Source organism: Mustela nigripes, chromosome 13 (assembly GCF_022355385.1).
Source record: "Mustela nigripes isolate SB6536 chromosome 13, MUSNIG.SB6536, whole genome shotgun sequence".
Taxonomy (NCBI): domain Eukaryota; kingdom Metazoa; phylum Chordata; class Mammalia; order Carnivora; family Mustelidae; genus Mustela; species Mustela nigripes.
Window position 1 is genome coordinate 135,315,615 of NC_081569.1, and position 19,198 is coordinate 135,334,812.

Here is a 19,198-nt window from a genome sequence, read left to right on the forward strand (position 1 = left end):
TGTCCATACAGTGAAATACTGTTTAGCAAGAAAAAGGAACATAGTGCTGATACATGCAATATGACATCATGGATACATCTCACAATCAGTATGTTAAGGGAAATAACCCCAATGCAAAGGAGTATACACACCATAACATAAAATACAAACTATAGTGACAAAAAGCAGATCCATGATTGCCTTTGTCAGAAGTGGATTGTAGAATTCAGATATAATGGGACTGATGATTGGTTTTTGTCCTCTGCCCATGATTTTTCTCTTTTGTCAGATTGGAAGGTCAGTGATGAAGGGGAGCCATGTAGGGGGAGGGCCAAGCAAGAACACTAGAAGCCCCTTCTATCTTCTTAACAAAGAGATGGAGATGATTGGTCCCCAGTATTTTTTTAAGCCTAGGCTTCTTAAAACAGGCCAGTGGAAAGGGCACAAACAAATGAGAAGTTTCCTTGAATTGCTGTTGCTGTCCTGACCCACCGTGGAACTCAGGATTATCTTCATTAGTATTTCGCTGAAGCAGACAAGCCATCAGACGATGCTGAATCATGGCCAGTACCTGGGTCAATTTGTATCATGCAGCCAGACCCCAGATTCCGGTTTGGCTGTCGGGGCAAGCTTGCTTGTTTCATTCATCTTGTTATCCTTCACCCTATATTTTGGGCACCTCTCCTCTGACGTCATGGGAGCGCTAGATTGTAATTGCTAGTATCTTGGCTGAAAAAACCAGACTTCTACACAAATCATAGGATCAGGCTGTCCCAAGATTTTTGTTCCAATTACTGAAATGCCAGAAGGGTTTTTAGTAGAAAGGATAATGACCTAGAATTCTGCCCTAGCTGGGGTGGAGTTTACATTTAAAATCAAGAAAGATATTCTTACAGATACACTAGCGCTGGCAGGGTAAAACCCACATCTACTTCTTGAAAAAGTTACTCAGCTATAATCCAGTTTGTTTAGAAGAACTAATACAGAGTATTTGCATCTTAGTGTGGGTTTGCCATGATGCCTTATTCCCACTTAACTTTTATAATGTGACAGATGGGCAAAGAAAACATATATATGTATCCTAAAGAAGAAATACAAGTCTCTAATAAGTAGATTCAACCTCTTTGTTCAAACTCATTGGTTGAAGAGATATGTATTCATTTAATGAATATATATTGAGCATCTACCGTAAGCACTGGATTACATATGGTGGATGTAATAATGAAAAAGATACAGTCCTGCCTCCAGGTGCTTGGAATTTGATAACAGATGTAGTCAAGTAGGCAGACAGTTATTGAATAGTATGTGATATTTACAAAAACAATAGTGAAATGCCACTTTGCCAATGTAATTGGAAAAGTTAATGATAATTCTTCAGTATTAGCAAAGGCACAGGGAACATCTTCATGTCCTACTGGGAAAGCATAAACATAGCGTCCATTTGAGTTCTACAATATAGGGAAAATTTTTGCTTGTATTTTACCTATATTATTGGATTTTGAGAGATGAGTTTAAGGAACTAGTTTATAGTAAAATTGATGAATAATCGAAGTATACACTTAGGTAATATTTACTGTATGTTCTAAGCACTTCCCATGTATGAACTTAATATCCTCACAAACACCTCTTGGGTGGATAGTATCATTCCATTTTTACAGATGGTGGGGAAGCTGAAGTCCAAAGAGGATGTTATATGATATGAACAGGAAAGAAGTCTGAAAGACCATACATTATCAGAAACTTTCAAAGTTTCTCTAAGTAGAGCATTACAGGTTATTTTAACTTATTTTTATGCTTCTTATATTCTAAAAATTTTGATAATGATCATATAAAAGTACTGTTTGAATACACAGTGCAGTAGTTTTTCATGGCTTTAACCTAGTTGGACATGAGAAGTCCCCATTTGTGTTGGTAGGTTGAAATTGAAATGGCCCTAGGAACCGCTAATGAAATACAGATGTGATTTATTCTCTTTGCCTTTTCAACATTAAGAAATCATTGTACAACTGTTAAAGACCTCTTGCTTCTGATTATCTTTAACATCCAGATAATTAAGTTGGGATTGCATCAGTGTACTACTTTGGGGAGGAAAAGGAAAGTCTGTTGGAAGATTGAATGGAGATAAGTTTTGACTGTAAATAGTGATGAAATCTTTATCTTAAACTCTTATTTTTCATTCTTAATAAATTCAGTGTTTTCAATGGTAAACAAATAGTTCTGAGGAAGATTTGTATGAAATAAATTTTTATGACCTTTGGGTCAGAACATATTCTCCTGTTTTACTCCTTTACCTACCCTACTTCCTATGTTTGATGAATGTTTATGAACTATTGGTAATGCCAACCTCTACATCTGTGATCTAGATTCATTTCTTTTTTTTCCTTTCTCTTAATTTTATGCTAAAGAAATGGGTATTTGTTATTTTCTTGGCAATTTTCTCAAAATCTCACATGGGTATTTTATATACGAAGAGTAAGTACTATTTCGAAAAAAAATTTTATTGAGGTATAATTGACATATGACATTATGTTAGTTTCATGTGTACAACATAATGATTTGATATTTGTATACATTAGAAATAATTAGCATAGTAAGTCTAGTTACCACTTGTTACCGTGCATAGTTACAGAATATTTTTTTCTTATCCTGAGGACTTTTAAGATTTATTCTCTTAGCAACGTTCAGATATGCAGTAGAATATTGTTAACTATAGTCACTATGCTGCACATTCCATTCCCATAACTTATTTATTTAATAACTGGAGGTTTGCAACTTCTGACCACCTTCCCCTCTTTCATAGATTAATTTCTTAAAGGCAGTTTTTGGCCCTCTGATCACTCAAGTCCTTCGAGCTGTGCTGCAATATGGTAGCCACTAGCCATGTTTGGCTATTTAAATTAAGTAAAATGCAATTAAAATTTCAGTTCCTCAGTTATACTGGCCTCATTTTAACTGCTCAATAGCCACATGTGGCTGCTTAACAGATTATAGACATTTCTATCATAGCAACACCTTCTGCTTGACAGTCTTGGAGTCTTTGTGTTCTGCCCTGAATTTTTTAAGGTTTTCTGCAGCTCTGGTTAACTTTCTCATATGCTATCAGATTATAATTCATACCATCTTCTGTGATGTGTCCAAGAAAGCTGGCCACATTATATGCCTCCACTTTATCAGCGTGTGTCATTGTAATAACATCTCATGGTGAATAAGCAGAAACGTAAAGTCTTGAATTAGAACCATTTGTGATTATATTATAAATGTCGTGTATGTCCTGAAAGCATGTTTATTGTGTTTCATTCTTTTAGAGGGAATATTTAGTATCATATGTCATTCTTCTATATAGAAATTCGTTCCTGTAATGTTATGTTTTAAGTGAAAGAAAAAATAATTTATCCTTCGAAATCTGGAGAAAAAGATTTTGTTTAAGGTTTCTATAATCACTACTGTTAAAATTTTCTGACTAGTCCAGATTGTTGGCTTGTTACTTAAAATGGAAAACTACTTTAAAATTTATAAAGTCTAGTATAAACTTCTAGTCATTAGGATCTCCATAGGTAATAATATTATCCTGGTAGAACTAGAATTGATTTAAGTAATTATACAATTACTATGAATGTTTCTTATGTTTATATCACTCTCTCCAACCAGGCTGCAAGCTTCTGTAGAGCAGGAACCACGTCCTTGTGATTTTTTTCTGTTTTCTGCAGCACCTGGCCCCATGACTTGTTCTTAATAAGTTCTTGCTATAATTTATTGACTTGAGCTATTTCCTTCCGTTGCTTATTGTGCAGGACAGAACTTACAAAGAGTGTGGTGCTTCCTGAACTGATAGAGCTCTCTAGGGATGAGAGCAGCAGCGTACGTCTTGCAGCTTTTGAAACTTTGGTTAATCTGCTTGATGTATTTGATGCAGGTAAGTCTTCACGTGCACACCTGTTTGCTTCTGAAAGCAATGTTTTTCCTTGTTTTGTATCACTGATAGGGAGTAAAGGAAGATAAAGGCCAGAATCTCTTACGTTAGGTTTTGTGATTAACGTTAAGCCTTCCTAAGAATTTGGCGTGGTAATTAGCCTCTGACTTGCTCAACTAACTGACCCTAGGAAAGATGCTGACGAGAACAGTGTCTAAATTAGTTTCCCTTCCTTAATGTTCTTATATTAAAACTCTCATGGCCATAGGAAGAGAAATTTGGGATGAGGTACTTGGGTGGGAATGTGTAAGGAGGTGTTTCTTAGTGTTGTGTCAAATCACAGAGACAGCTGCTCTGTGAGTGTATGACTAGACCTTTGACTGATGCTGAACATTAATTTGTCAGTAAACATTAACCATGTTGATATGGTGAAATTTGGAGGAGTAAATATCAAGTACTTTGGTGCAAAACTCTATTGTGTAATTATAGGATTACATTTACTTGGATTAAGAGCATTTTACTGAACTAAGAGAGCCTGTTAAAGATTTTTGCAGTGTGGACAGTAATTACATATGATTGCTACAGAATAATCATTTAGGCTCTCTGATGGGCCAGAGGGGGAAAAGCTATAATACATGAAAAGAGGTGAATGAATGACTTTCCTTGTCCTAATTATGGGGCACCCTGGGCATTCAGTCTGGGAGTCCTGGCATCCTCTCACTGCCCGCACTTGGTTGTCACAGATCTGGGTCTGACCTGTCTTCTCGGCTTTCCCTGCCATTCCTTCCTGCTCCCGGTACATGATGCTCCAATTCCATTCGTCATCACCTTGGCTTCTTTGCTGGTCTGAGTTTCTCAAGTTCAGAGACCATGTATTACTCCTTTTGCTATTTACTTAATATAATGCTTTTAGTCTATGTGAAATACAGTCTGATGAGTGTTGTTTAGTTACAACAGTAGTTGTACTGAACTGTGGTGATAGTCACAGGAATAATAATACTAATAAGCCTCTTGCTGCATTTTACTTAGTCCTCTCAGACCCTTAATAAAGTAGTGGTGCATTTCTGAAAGTTTAAGAGAACTATGGAAATTCAGAGTATCTAGAATTAAGATGTAAATATTGCTAACATATCAGAAATTTATAGCCAGCAGACGTATTTAAAAATATTCATTAACTTCTGAAGTGCCTCGATGGCTCAGTCAGTTGGGTGTCCAACTCCTGATTTCAGCTCAGATCTTGATTGCAGGGTTGTGAGTTCAAGCCCTGTGCTGGGCTCCATGCTGGGTGGGGAGCCTACTTTAAAAAAAAAAAAAATCGATTAGCTTCTTAAGGAAGTGTCTTCTAAGAAGTAAAAGTGAAGAAATTCAGTAAACAGGCATACGGGAAGTCTGCACTTCTCCACCTGGCATTGAGGTTTTTGATGATCTTAACTCTCCTCTCTCTGCTTCTGTGCTGCACATCCACCACCACTGCTGGCAGAAATCTTCTGTTACTATGTGGCTAACAGTAATTTTTCTTTCTGGGATCTGTGTGTATGTATTAATTTCTACATGTGCAGTGTGGGTGACTTGATCTAAAGTATGTTTTGTTTTGTTTTCCAGATGACAGAAGTCAAACTATACTTCCCCTAGTGAAATCATTTTGTGAAAAATCTTTCAAAGCAGATGAATCAATTCTTATTTCCTTATCTTTCCATTTAGGAAAACTATGCCATGGACTATATGGTATGATATATCGTAAGAATTTCAAGATTGTAGATAATTTTTCCTTTTTCTTTTATATCAGTTTACTAAGCTTGGGCTCTCCAGTTGTAAAACCCCCTTCCAGTGTGTCAAATCTTAAGAGACCTAAATTTTTGATAGCTTAATTTAGAACACATTAAAAATGACTTTTCCCCCAATAGAACCTATTTGAAAGAACAGTGACAGAATGAAGTAGGCATGGCCCTTTAAATTTTTGAATATGAAAAAAAATTTTTTTTAATATGTATCAGTTGGCATATGATAATAGAAGTTCATTTATATTAACTATTGGTACATAGTAAGTATACCCTTATTAACTATTTGCTGGATAATTAATATATCATGTGAGTGTTTCAGCTTAGAATCAGCATAATACATCTTGGCATTTTGAATATTACTCAACATAATACAACTTGGCATTTTGAACATTACTCAGTTCTTAGCTAACTATAATAATGTAAGCATAAATCAAGTTATAACCATCTGGCATAGTAAAGCATTTTTGAAAATGTATATTGTAGACTTTTAACAGGCTGTGGAAAATAAGTACTTCAGTATATGATGAGTTCCTGGCTCCCTAACATAGTTTATGAATATGGAACCAATCCATTGATCAAAAATATTTTGAGTTTACTTTGTCATCTTTTAGACCTGAGTTTTTCAGCACCTTCTCTGCAGAAATGTATATGTGCCTTTTCTGCAGACAGCTTTAGAATATTTACAATAAACAGCAGTAATGACCTTGATGTATTACTATAATAATGACTTGTTAGTGGTCTGTGGTATGTTATATGTGGCAGAAATTAATGCAGTTGTAATTCCTGCATTGTGTAGGTTATGCTATCAAAATCGAAATTAAAATACTGTTAAAATTAACATCAGGTGAAAAAATGTGTTGGGTTTCCTCACAATAGGTATTCTTTCCTCTCTGATGCCTTTATTTATGATCTTTAGCCGTTTACTTGACTATTTGGTTCCTATTATGTATATATTGTACTTTGCTTTTCTCTCTTTATTTTTGCTTTCAATTAAAATGTTAACAAAGGTTTTACATTTGTTTTAGGAATTTTTACTCCAGATCAACACTTGAGATTTTTGGAGTTTTATAAGAAACTCTGTACATTGGGTTTGCAACAAGAAAATGGACACAATGAAAATCAGATTCCACCCCAAATCCTAGAGCAGGAGAAGAAGTATATCTCAGTCCGGAAGAACTGTGCTTATAACTTTCCGGTAATAAACTATGTATTTGTATGGAATAAACATTTTGATTATAACTTTAAAATATATGAGTAGATAGCATTAAAGAATATGGGCATCTGTGACACCTACTGCTTAGCCTTACATCTGGTATATACAGTGGGTTCTATGTAGTATTGGTGTAATTTATATTTACCTTTATATATAAACTAGAACTGTATGCATGCATTTTGATCTTCCAAATATGATCTCTATCTAAATTATTATTCAGAGGGCATGATTTCAGTATAAATGATTGTAATATTAGGTATTGATGCATGTTTTTCTCTCCTTCCCACTCATCTTCTCCCTTCCACCTTCACCAGGCCATGATTGTTTTTGTTGATCCTAAAAACTTCCACATGGAACTCTATTCTACATTCTTCTGCCTTTGTCATGACCCTGAAGTACCAGTCAGATACACTATTGCTATTTGCTTTTATGAAGTAAGTCTGACGAAGTAATACGACTTCACGTTTGTTGTTAATTCCACTTATGTATGCTAGATGATTTTTTGATGCTGTGTACACTTCTATTTATAAAGGTTTATTACAAGATAAAGACTCCATATGTCTTTCATATTGTGATCCTTAAATGTTATTTTAAAATTCCCATAATTCTCTTAGTATGTTTGTAGAATTCATCTACATAAGCACATTATAATCATTTATCATTTATTAACCCATTCATATACTAAATGCTTACTTTAAGCCAGACATTGTGGTGTGAATATGGGTATTGCAACTTTGGAAACAAAATCAGTGTTTATATGCTTTATATAGTATTTATATTTAACTTTGCGTCTAAAACTCAAGAACTTGAGAATAAATGGAAAATATAGAGACGGATTATTTAAATTTTTTAAAAGATCTTATTTATTTATTTGAGAGAGAGAGTACACAAGAGCATGAACCGGAGAAGGGGCAGAGGGAGAGGGAGAAGCAGACTCCCCACTGAACCAGGGGCTCAATCCCAGGACCCTAGAATCATGACCTGAACCAAAGGCAAATGCTTAACCAACTGAGCCATCCAGGCGCCTAAATTTATTGTTTCTACTGCAAATGGATCATGTGTCATGAACATAGCTGTTAGGTTCAGCTATTACAACAACTTTCTGTAATTTAAGAGCAAAAATGAATTTAAACTTTGATGATGAATGTCATTAACTGTTACGCTTGAGGTTGAAATTTGGCTTCGTGTCGTAGATGATCCCAGTAAGCACATGTATGCTATAGTTGTAGTAAAGGTGTATGAACTATAACTTAGGAACTTCAAAACAGAAACACCTCTTTATAAGCGGCATAATAAAATACTTCCTTTCTTTATAAGAGGCACCTAAATATTCTTAGTCTCAGTGAGAAGATTTCAATCCCTTCCTTGTACTGTGTTCCTACAGCAAGCAGAGCATCGTTAGATTAGCTAAAAGTACCTGAGGCGTCTATAGTCTCACTATTATTTTGCTTAATAATAAATAACTCTTGGCTCCTCGCTGATAGTCTTTGCTTCTTTTGAATAACAGTTTTTCTGATCACTGTGCAAAATCTAGGAAATATTTCCCTTTAAATGGGATAATTAATTAAAATAATTCCAGTGTTACAGAATTAAGTCATCTTTGTAAATATAGCGAGAGAAACACACTTTCAGAGAAGGGGAAAGAACAGAGCACTCTGGCTGGCCTAGATCACTCAAACCATCAGTCCCCACTGTGTGTTAAGTGGGCACACAGATTGGTTACAGTGCATGCTTGTACTTGTTAGATGAATGGTCTCTAGAGATGGTTTCGTGAGTTTAGTATCTGAGAAAGCGGTATTTATATATTAGAGGTTTTACTGATGTTATTTTTATCTCATCCCTTTAATATTTCATTTTTTTTTTACATTTTATAGTGGATGTAATATGTTAACACCCTACAAGTAAACATCTTGAAATGTGTCCATAAAAATACTTCACTGGTAGAAGTTTGGATCATTGATCTAGCTCTTTGCTGGATGGCTAAGTGTCATGTTCTCTCAGTTGTACCTTGTAGGTAGATTGTTGCTGTTACTCCATAAAAAGCTTGTTAGTCTAGGTTTATCCTTTTGAGTAGTGAGAATCCACTGGTGGATTTACAGTTTTTTCACAGTGTTATTGTTAAATTCTGGTAGTTATTTTACCATTCTTGTTTTTCAGAAATACATTATTATGAAAGTATTTTGAACAAGTCAGAAGCAACACTGTAGAGCAAAATTTTTAAAAACATTTTCTTGGGACACCTGGGTGGCTCAGTGGGTTAAGCCTCTGCCTTCGGCTCAGGTCATGATCTCAGGGTCCTGGGATCGAGCCCTGCATCCAGCTCTCTGCTCAGGGGGGAACCTGCTTCCCCCTCTCTCTCTACCTGCCTCAATGCCTACTTGAAATTTCTCTCTCTGTGTTAAATAAATAAATAAAACCTTAAAAAAAAATTTCTTTATCCAGGAATCTTCCCCCCCACCAAATAAAATCTTACCCAGAAGCCCAATATGTAAACACAAACAAACAACCAAACAAAACACCAAACCCAAAAAAGAAAAGAAAAAAAAAGATGAAGTAGAAACTGGTAAATTTACCATTGGGGGTTCTGAGTTTGCCTGGAGGAAGAAAAACAAATTTGTTCACAGGGAAGCTAGATCAGACCCTTCCAACTCCTCTGGTGCTGATTAAAGTCTTTGATGGGAAATATCTTCAGTGTCTTGCTTGCTTCGGAGTCCCCTCTGTCCCTGTGTCACACCGACCTTCTGCAGTGTTTGCCTTCTTCAGGAGGCGCTGGACCAGGATGAAAGCTCATATGCCCACGATGTTCTGTCAGACCCTCTTGGCTGCTATTAAGACTTTTAAAATATGAGCTAGAGGTGTCCATGGACTTACTGCTTGTGATACGAAAATTATGACTGATGAATCCATCCTGTACTTTCTACACCCTGCTGGGCACTGGCTTTCCCACCTGTGTCTCCATACTCCAGAGCGTTTATAAGGCAGACTAAAAAAGCTGGTTTTCTATGCAATTAATTTTTCTAGAAATTTAATTTTTACATTTATGTTGTAACCTAGTTTTGTTTTAGAAGATGTATCTAAAAGGGATGCATTTTATAAAACTATTATTATATCCTTTAGATGTCTAATAGTTTTAAATCTGAGAGACTTTATTGCTCCATTTCAGGTATCTAAACTTCTAAATTCTGGAGTATATTTAATTCATAAAGAACTAATAACATTATTACAAGATGAATCACTGGAGGTAATATCTTCTTACTATTTGGTTTTTACTTCATTTATGTTAATTTTATATTAATTATTATAATTATCATAATTATGTTAATCTGAATATTATTAATGCCCGTTTTCCCCCAAACTTCTTCAGAATTGCATGAATTCATTCAGCTGACTAACCCCCAAAGCGTCAAGACAAGGTGCCATTGTATCATAGACTGGAAGTTGAGATATTTAAAATAAAAATACTAGGTTTTAAAATAGTGTATATTTGTTTATTAAGAAAAATGTAGGACATATCAGAAAGTAGACAGACAAAAGTTCCAGTCACTGTTTCTGTTTTGTTATATTTTTAAGTTTTCTTTTATTTTTTTGCTATGAAAATGTTTGTATTTTACACAATTGCAATCCTGTTTTATATCACATTTTGTATCTTTTTTTCTGTCAGTATTATTTGGAGAGTGTACTTGGGGAAACTGAAATTCTTTGTTTTGATGATGCATTTAGTGTATCCTATTCACCCAAATGACTACTAGCTTGCCAAAGCTCAACTCATCAATATTAGCACATTGCTGAGGGTGTTACCTGACTTAAATTGCTTTGTAAAAGTTGAGAGGCAGTTTTCAGCATATTGGTTGTGTAGATGTAGCTGCCTTAGATCTAGATCAAGGGGCAGATACACTAATCTCTTTTCAAAAAGGTAGTTTCGATTGGGGCAGTTGATTATGTTTCTAAAACGTTCCAGCAAGAAGATGGCAATGTAGGAAAATAGGAAGCCCCTAAATTTTGTTTGGTAAATAATACTATTTCTGCACAGAAATGGACATACGAGGCTAATACAAGATTAGAAAAACAGTAGTTGCCATAACAGTAATCGATGTCTCTATTAAAAGGTACTAGATGCTCTTATAGATCATCTTCCAGAAATCCTTGAACTTATGTCTACTGGTGGAGAAAGCAGTGTTCAAGAAAACAAGGTAAATCCCATGTATCAGAGAAGTTGCTGAATGTTTTAAATATGATCTTTCTCTACAGAGTTGTTGTGGGGAATCAATGAATGTGTGGAAAACATTTAAAGTTGTGTTTGCCCCGTAATAGCAGGTGCTTATTAGTAAATATCTGTGGAAGCTTCAACAGCTCGAATTTCCCCTACAATTCCATTACCATGATTCTTATTTATTGTCCTTGGAGTTTGCATTCATATTTTTAGTTTTTATTAGTATTAATTATTATTCCAAGCATAGCATCTGGTGAGGACAGAGCAGTAGGAATGTAGAAAGCCAAAATTTTCCAGCAGTGAAATAGAACACCTTGTACTTAGGTTAGAAGGATTGAGTCTCATTCTCTATTTCAAAATTTTGTTTTCAGTAACTATAAATTTTACTTATGGATTTTTTGAAATGTATTTGATTTTGCCAGATAATTATCTCCCTGTGACAGCTAAGATCCTCTTAGGTTCTGAAGTGAGTGAGAATATTCCTCTCCCCAGTGTATTAGAAGACTGGGTAGTTTGACTGAATGCCGCAATTGATTTATTATCATCAATCTTCTGATGTGCTTTTTTTCAGTTATCATCTCTGCCTGACTTGATCCCAGCCCTCACAGCCGCTGAGCAGCGAGCGGCAGCCTCCTTGAAATGGAGAACTCATGAGAAGCTACTACAGAAATATGCCTGTCTGCCACATATCATATCAAGTGATCAGATTTATTATCGTTTCTTACAAAGAATGTTCACAATCATGATGACAAATGTGAGCACAGTACCTTTTATCTAATTCTTCTTTTTTTTTGTTAAGATTTTATTTACTTATTTGACAGAGATCACAAGTAGGCAGAGAGGCAGGCACAGAGAGAGAGGAGGAAGCAGGTTCCCTGCTGAATAGAGAGCCCAATGCGGGGCTCGATCCCAGGACCCTGGGATCACGACCTGAGCCGAAGGCAGAGGCTTAACCCACTGAGCCACCCAGGTGCCCCCTTTTATCTAATTCTTTTGAACTCACACCTGATGAATCTGGAGTTACCAGATTCTTCCCATTCTCAGAATAGCACAACAAACTCTGTTGATTCCATTTGGTCCTAGAAGGATGTTTTATTCCCAGGTCCCCAAGGGGGAGACACAGAATTCCCTGTGCTTCTTCACTAATGCTTGTGTTTGAACATTGCCTACATAGCTGGACTGAAGAATGAACAGGAGGTACCTTTACTTAGTTTTTTCCATATATTGCCAAGGAGAGTGTGAATAGAGTCACTTCAACTTGATATAGTTCTCAAAAGGCAGGTTGGCAGGAGTCTGATCTCGACTGCAGAGTCCCTTGTGCTCTCACATGCACATTTTATGTGTCCTGGCTTCAGAGCCTACCTACCTCAACTATGCCATGTTGCCAAGACATTCTGTAAGTCCCTAAATCTTAGTGGAGTTGCTTTTTCTTTTAAAGGATCTCTAAAAAGTGGCTGTGTAACAGTTAAAGCTTATATTAAAAACATGATAGCCTACTGTGGATATCCCTAAAATTAGAGTCAAAAGCAGGGGCAGGCAGGAAGGAAAAGGTTTGTACTCAAATCCTCCAGAGAGTAAGTTGTCTACCTTTGACACAACAATTTCAGAGGTTTATTTAGCTCACAGTTCACTGTGCATTTACTATGTCTTCCTACCAATTCTGAGGTACGAAAAAGTTCTATATAACATGTGTATTTTAGAAACTGTTGAAAAAGTGCTTTATATTCTCATTGTTCTCAATGAAAGGGAGATAATGAAATTGAATAGTCATTTCAGGAAACCAAAATCAGGTTTGGCTTCAAAGATTAAAAGAAAAATAAAATAACATTATTGGTGTCATTTATAACGTAAGTAAAAAAAATAAGGATACATTTCATGAACTAACACTTCTACAGGTTAATTTCATTCATCAAAGCATAGCCTAGAGCAGGAAGGTCACATTATAGCTGTAACAGTTTTAAGAAATGATTTTGACATCAATGACTCCTTATCAGAGGACAGTCTGTGAGTGTGCCACATAGGAAATTTCACGTAAAATTGCACAGAATTGATGAATTATTTTATCCAGAAATAATCTGTTTGAGTGCCTGCTCTGTGTCAGGCACTGTTTCAGGAGTTAGGGATATAGGAGCGGATAAGACAGACGGACTCCTGCTCTTAAGGGAGCTTTTGTTCTAAAGGCTGGTGACAGGATACATAACCCGACAGGAGGAGTGAATATATTCACAGATGCCAATAGGTGCTGTGACGTTTGATCTTAATTGTTTATCTCAGCCCGATGATTTAGTAGGCATGCTGTGTTTACAAAGCTAAGAACACATAGTTATTCTGTATTTTTAATTTCACTTCTCAAGAAAGAGAAATGATTTATCACAAAAATGTGAACAAAGTACCTGTAAGCCTAAGAGATTTGTTTTACTGGTTTTTTTTTTTACAAGGCAATAATTCCCCAGTTAAAAGGAGATACATGATTATTATAGCATATTTCCCATGATCAAAGGGATACATTATTCTGCTTCAGTATTCTCTGGAGAAAAGATTTATATTTTTATTTCCATACCTGATGATCACAATACCCATTCATTCATTCAGCAAAATTTATTGAGTGCTTACTACGTGCCAAGCAGTGTATTCTGGGTACCAGGATACAACAGTAAACAAAGAGACAAAGGACATCTTATCACGCAGCCCGAGATGCTATTGGGAGACCGGCTGTCGTCGAGCAACATACGTACATAATATGTCAGGGTTGAAAAGTACAGTGAGGAACAGCAAAGCCAGGTAGAGGGTGAGGAGAGTGACAGAGGGGAGTGGGGTGCTGTCGTGGAGACAGGGGCCAGGGAAAACCCTCTCTGATCAAGTACGCTTCATGCAGAGGCTTGAACAAAGGAAAGGAGTTACCATGTGGATGAAGGACAAGGGCAAAGGGAGTGGGGTGGTTGTGTGAGGCACCAGGAAGCTGGGGTGGCGAGCGTTGGGGAGTAGGGTACCTGGCGGCACACTTTGAGGACCAGGATGTGGGGTCTAGCTTGTGGTCTCTGAAACAAGGAAAATCTTCGGAAAGTTTTGAGGAATGATATTAACTTCTTTTTTCTGTGTTTGTTGTGAAAAAAATTTAAAGATACAGATAGGCAGAAAAGCCTATGATGAACCCTCCTCATTTTGTTAACATTTTGCCGTATTCGTGTTTCTATTTCATTGTGCTGAAGAATTTTAAATTACAGATATCATTATATTTTATCTCTAAACATTTCAATGGTCATCTCTAAGAGAGGACATCCGCCTGTATAATCACAATAGAATCATTGCATTTTACAAAACGGATGGTTATTCTTCAGTGTAAGTTCATATCCATGGAGATGACATTGTTCCCGGCCATATTTTATATGATTCTATATTCCATATAGGATCCAGTTAGGATTTTTACGTTGCCTTTGGCTGTTACTACTCTTAATTGTCTTTTAATTCAGGACAGACTCCCTTTTCTCCCTTTCCCCACTTTTTCACGACCTCGAATTGTGGAAGAGACTTCGTCATCCTGTAGAATATTCCTGTTCTGTATCTGTCACACTGCTGCCTCGTGGTGCTAGCTTGTTCACCTATTCTCAGTATTTCCTGTAAGCGGAAAATTAGATCTAAGGGCTTGCTGAGTTTTAGGTTTAAACATTTTTGCCAAGCGTAGTTCATAAATGCTCTTTGTATTTTATCTCACGTCATCTCGCATGATCTTGGGAACAGAGGACACGTGTTCCTCTAAGTGAGCTTGGAGTGCTTGTCTAGGTGGTCAGCTCTCTTAGCCCATGGCAGAATTATGACTTCTCCCTTGCAAGGGCACTGTCATTGTAAGCTGACCCTTGGAACCCTCTGGACACAAGTTTCTTATCAACCTCACACCCATTAGGTTTGGCATCCGCTGATGACCCTTCCTGAATCCATTTTCATTAGAACTTGCAGAAGAGTGATTTTTAAAAATTCTGTCCCTTCTACATTTTTCATGCATTCTTCTATGAAGAGATGCTTTACTTCATCCACATGGGTAATTTGATGATGCTGAAATCTGTTTCCTCATGTGATCCTTAGTTTTTTCCTCCAGTGATCAATTTTCAGAGCTGGGAGTTGGTGCAGGAGCTACTTCCAGTGGAGATCACTGAGTTTTCTTTTGGTTTTGTTCTCTCTTTCAGGCTCATTCTCTAATATTAAATATGGTTTTTTTTTTTAAGAATTTATTTATTTATTTGACAGAGAGAGATCACAAGTAGGCAGAGAGGCAGGCAGAGAGAGAGAGGAGGAAGCAGGCTCCCCACTGAGCAGAGTGCCCAATGCAGGACTCCATCCCAGGACCCTGAGATCATGACCTGAGCCGAAGGCAGTGGCTTAACCCACTGAGCCACCCAGGCGCCCCATTAAATATGGTTTTAATCAACTGTAGTCATTCTTAGTGTGCTCCAGTTTTCACAACTTACTCAGGCTGCGCCTTAGGTGTTTTTGATACATTTATCTTTGATTTCTGGCCCAAAAGATAACTTATGTTATACTTGGAGGTACAAAATATACATATTTTCTTATGACTAAAGTATTTATGCGTTCAAAATTCCACTAGTATACACAGAATGAAAGAAAAGAGTGACATGTTTTTATTTAATTCATTTACCTAAAATTCATCTTTTTAAAATTCTAGTGATGCTTCTATTTATGTACATTTCTTCAACTTTCTGTTCTAATTCATAATGAATATTCTCCTTTTACATTTAACACATTAAAAACACCACACAATAGTGTATAAAACATGAGAGGAGGTAGCAGGCATCACACCCCCAGCAATGTAAAGTTTTATTTTACTCGAATTCCCAGGATCCCCATTATAATACCTGCATCTTCAAGAATTAAATATTACAGTATTTCTATGTAAGCCAAGATGGTGAACGTGAATTTTATACTGGACATAGTATATCTGCTTGAGAGACTTTTCTCTAATACATAATTTGAACCTAAACCCTGTAAAGATAGATGATTGAGTTCACTTAAATTAACCAGTTGTACCCAGTGACCTGAGCCGAAGGCAAAGACAAAAGGCAAAAGACAAAGGAATACAGAACACTAGTAAGAGTTACTGACATGGTGTCCTTTGGATTCTAAGCTTTATCTGTGGGATAGACCAGGGATCTCAGTGAATGACACTGAGGCTGAAGAGACAGAAGCCAGAAGGACTGAAAAGCACAGCTGGTCACGGGGTCTCTAGATTTCTGTTTTGGTGATGTAACTGACACAGGGCATGTTCTTGTAAATATTCATTGAGTAAATCCTCTTCATTCATTGAGTAAATGAATATTTACTCAATGAATATTTGCAAGAACATGCAATACCTAACACAAGGCTGGGGAAAGGCTAAGAGAATGGCTGGGGAGTTGTATTTGGGGAGAATCTCTTGAAAGCTGAAGTAGCCCAGAAAGAAAGTTAAATATAAATCAGATCTGGATGACTTGGAAATGACTGTGCCAAACTGCATTAACTTTGTAATGTGGTACTTTAGCTGATTTGCCTGAGTGATATTAACATGAAATTATGAAGAAACTTTCCACAGTGATTTGAGAGGCAGCCATCACTGCTCTTGCTTTTAGCCAAAACTGGAAATTGATTTGTGAAGCAAATTATGCTGTTTGATTGGTTTAATTGTTTTTCTTACCTATTTCTTCAAGAATGTCTTACCTGTCCAAAAGGCAGCTTCACGGACTCTATGCGTTTTTCTACGTTATAATCGTAAACAAGAACAGAGACATGAGGTCATTCAAAAATTAATTGAACGTAAGTAATCATTGCCTCTCATTTTGAAAAACAGAAAGTAAACTGACCTTAGTTAGCTCTGTCTGGCTTTATCATTTTGCCATGAATAGTTAGGCTGATATTGGTAAATATCCAGAGTGTGTTTGTGTTTGAGTTTTGTAGATTAATTTTTTTTTTTTTTTGGTTTTAGAATTCTGTGTGACAGGATCAGTCTTTGATGAATGAAGTAATAATTAGTCTGGGCCTACTTTAGTGAGTTTCTACACTTGAGAAGTTAAAATAATTAATTAAATAATAATTTAAATATTATTAAAATTAATATCAAAATTTTATTTAAATAGTTTAATTAAAATTATTTAAATTTATTAAATAATTATTGATTATTAAAAATAATTAAAATAATTATGTTGAGAGTCTCGTTTCTACCCTGATAAATAGCATTTGGAACTAAAATATGAGTAGAATGTCCATGAATGTAGTAATTTATTTTATGTTTTTATTTTAAATATTAACAGAATGAAGGGGTTTTTGGTTTGTTTCCTTGAGCAGAGTTGATAGTACCTATAAATATGTATCTGGTAAGCTTAGGTGGTTCATAATGTCTTCAAAGATTAAGTCAATTAACAAATACAAATTTATTTTAATTTCCTAAGGGCTAAAATCAAGATATAAACCTCTAGTTGAACTGTTAATTTTAGAAATAGTGGCACACGCATATATATACTTTTTAATTACTGTGTACTTGCTTTGACATAATGTCTTAATGCTTTTCTTAAACTCTGTTATCCAGCATAGGTGAGTAATGGGATTTTCTGGTTACTGAAGTTTACCTTTTTAAGTGTGGATTACCACTTTGACAAAAAATTAGAGTATATAAAATTCCATTTAAGAAAAATTATGCTCAGTATACTTTTTTTTTAACATTTTGTATTTATTTATTTGATAGACAGAGATCACAAGTAGGCAGAGAGGCAGGCGGGGGGAGGGGTGGGGGGGGGGAAGCAGGCTCCCTGCTGAGCAGAGAGCCGGAGGCGGGGCTCGATCCCAGGACCCTGATATCATGACCTGAGCTGAAGGCAGAGGCTTTAACCCACTGAGCCACCCAGGTGCCCCAATGCTCAGTATACTTTAATCTTTCCCTTTTTTTACTGTTTTAATTTAATTTTCATTTCTCAGTGGTAGGACCTCACAATTAGAATCAATTTTATTTTGTAAGGACATTCTGTTTGGTTTTAAATCTTAAAAATTTTGCTTTTGAACATATGTATGATAAGAGAGAAAATAATTCTTTCATGTTGAATTATTGTCAGTAATCCAGTGTTTACATATGACTTTAACCACTTCATAGGATTCTTATGGAAATGAGACCAAGAAAGCAGTTGATTTGATTGATCAAATATAACTTCAAAGTTTGAAATTACACAAACTTGCATTTGAATTACAATCCTGCACCTACCAGCTCTGTGACTTTAACCTCTGAAAATCTCCTCTCAGTTGGATAAATCTATGCTTATCCTATTGGATTGCTTTTCAGGATTAAATGTGATAATACATGTGAAGTATTCAGCACATAATGGGTAATCAAAAATAGTATATATATTCAATACTTAAAAATGACCTTTTTTCTGGTTTTTAAGATGTCCTTATTTTGGGAGTTGTCTAATCTGGAGTGTATTATAGGATTTTTTTCTCTTCTTCTATTTTCTAAACAAATTGTGGATACAAAGAAGCTTGTCATGGATTTTGTGTGTTTGATTTTGTCACGTAGAATTTCGTGTAGGAAAAAATTAAACTTCTCTTCTTTGTTACTGTTGTTTCTAGAACTGGGCCAAGGAAAAAGTTATTGGAACAGACTTCGATTTTTGGATACCTGTGAATTTATTATAGAAATCTTCTCCAAATCATTTTTCTGTAAATATTTCTTTCTACCTGCTATTGAACTGACACATGATCCTGTGGCAAATGTGAGGTATGGTACCAGTCCAAGGAAATACTTGAAAAAATTGTATTTTTAAATTTATCTACTATAATATATCTACTTATGTACTATAACAAACATGCAAATTCTTTTTCATAGTCAATTGAAAAAAATACTTACTCTGAAATTCCTAGTAATCCTAATTGATGAGCCTCAGTAGGACTTGGAAGCATAATCTTTTTTTCACAGTGTCCCAGGTCTTCTGTTTATTGGGTCGAGAGGGCAGGAGTCAAAGCCAGACTGGCAGGCTTCTCCTGCCACTTGGATAGACATATTGGCATCAGGGGAAGGTTGAGTAGCTCTTCTTAATTTATGGATCTTCTAAGACTAAAGAAAAAACAACTCA

At 35.9% G+C, this 19,198-nt stretch overlaps 1 protein-coding gene across 4 annotated transcripts in view; it reads left to right on the top strand.

The window, feature by feature from the left end:
* Positions 1-19,198, top strand: part of PPP4R4 (protein phosphatase 4 regulatory subunit 4) — a 102,245-nt gene that overhangs the window by 60,874 nt on the left and 22,173 nt on the right. For all 4 annotated transcript variants that reach the window (XM_059373881.1, XM_059373882.1, XM_059373883.1 and 1 more), the window contains 9 exons: positions 3,771-3,892; positions 5,492-5,614; positions 6,696-6,865; positions 7,198-7,317; positions 10,047-10,124; positions 10,990-11,073; positions 11,665-11,847; positions 16,790-16,895; positions 18,696-18,843. In XM_059373881.1, the coding sequence (XP_059229864.1) occupies positions 3,771-3,892; positions 5,492-5,614; positions 6,696-6,865; positions 7,198-7,317; positions 10,047-10,124; positions 10,990-11,073; positions 11,665-11,847; positions 16,790-16,895; positions 18,696-18,843 (1,134 nt within the window). The remainder of the gene's footprint in view (positions 1-3,770; positions 3,893-5,491; positions 5,615-6,695; positions 6,866-7,197; positions 7,318-10,046; positions 10,125-10,989; positions 11,074-11,664; positions 11,848-16,789; positions 16,896-18,695; positions 18,844-19,198) is intronic.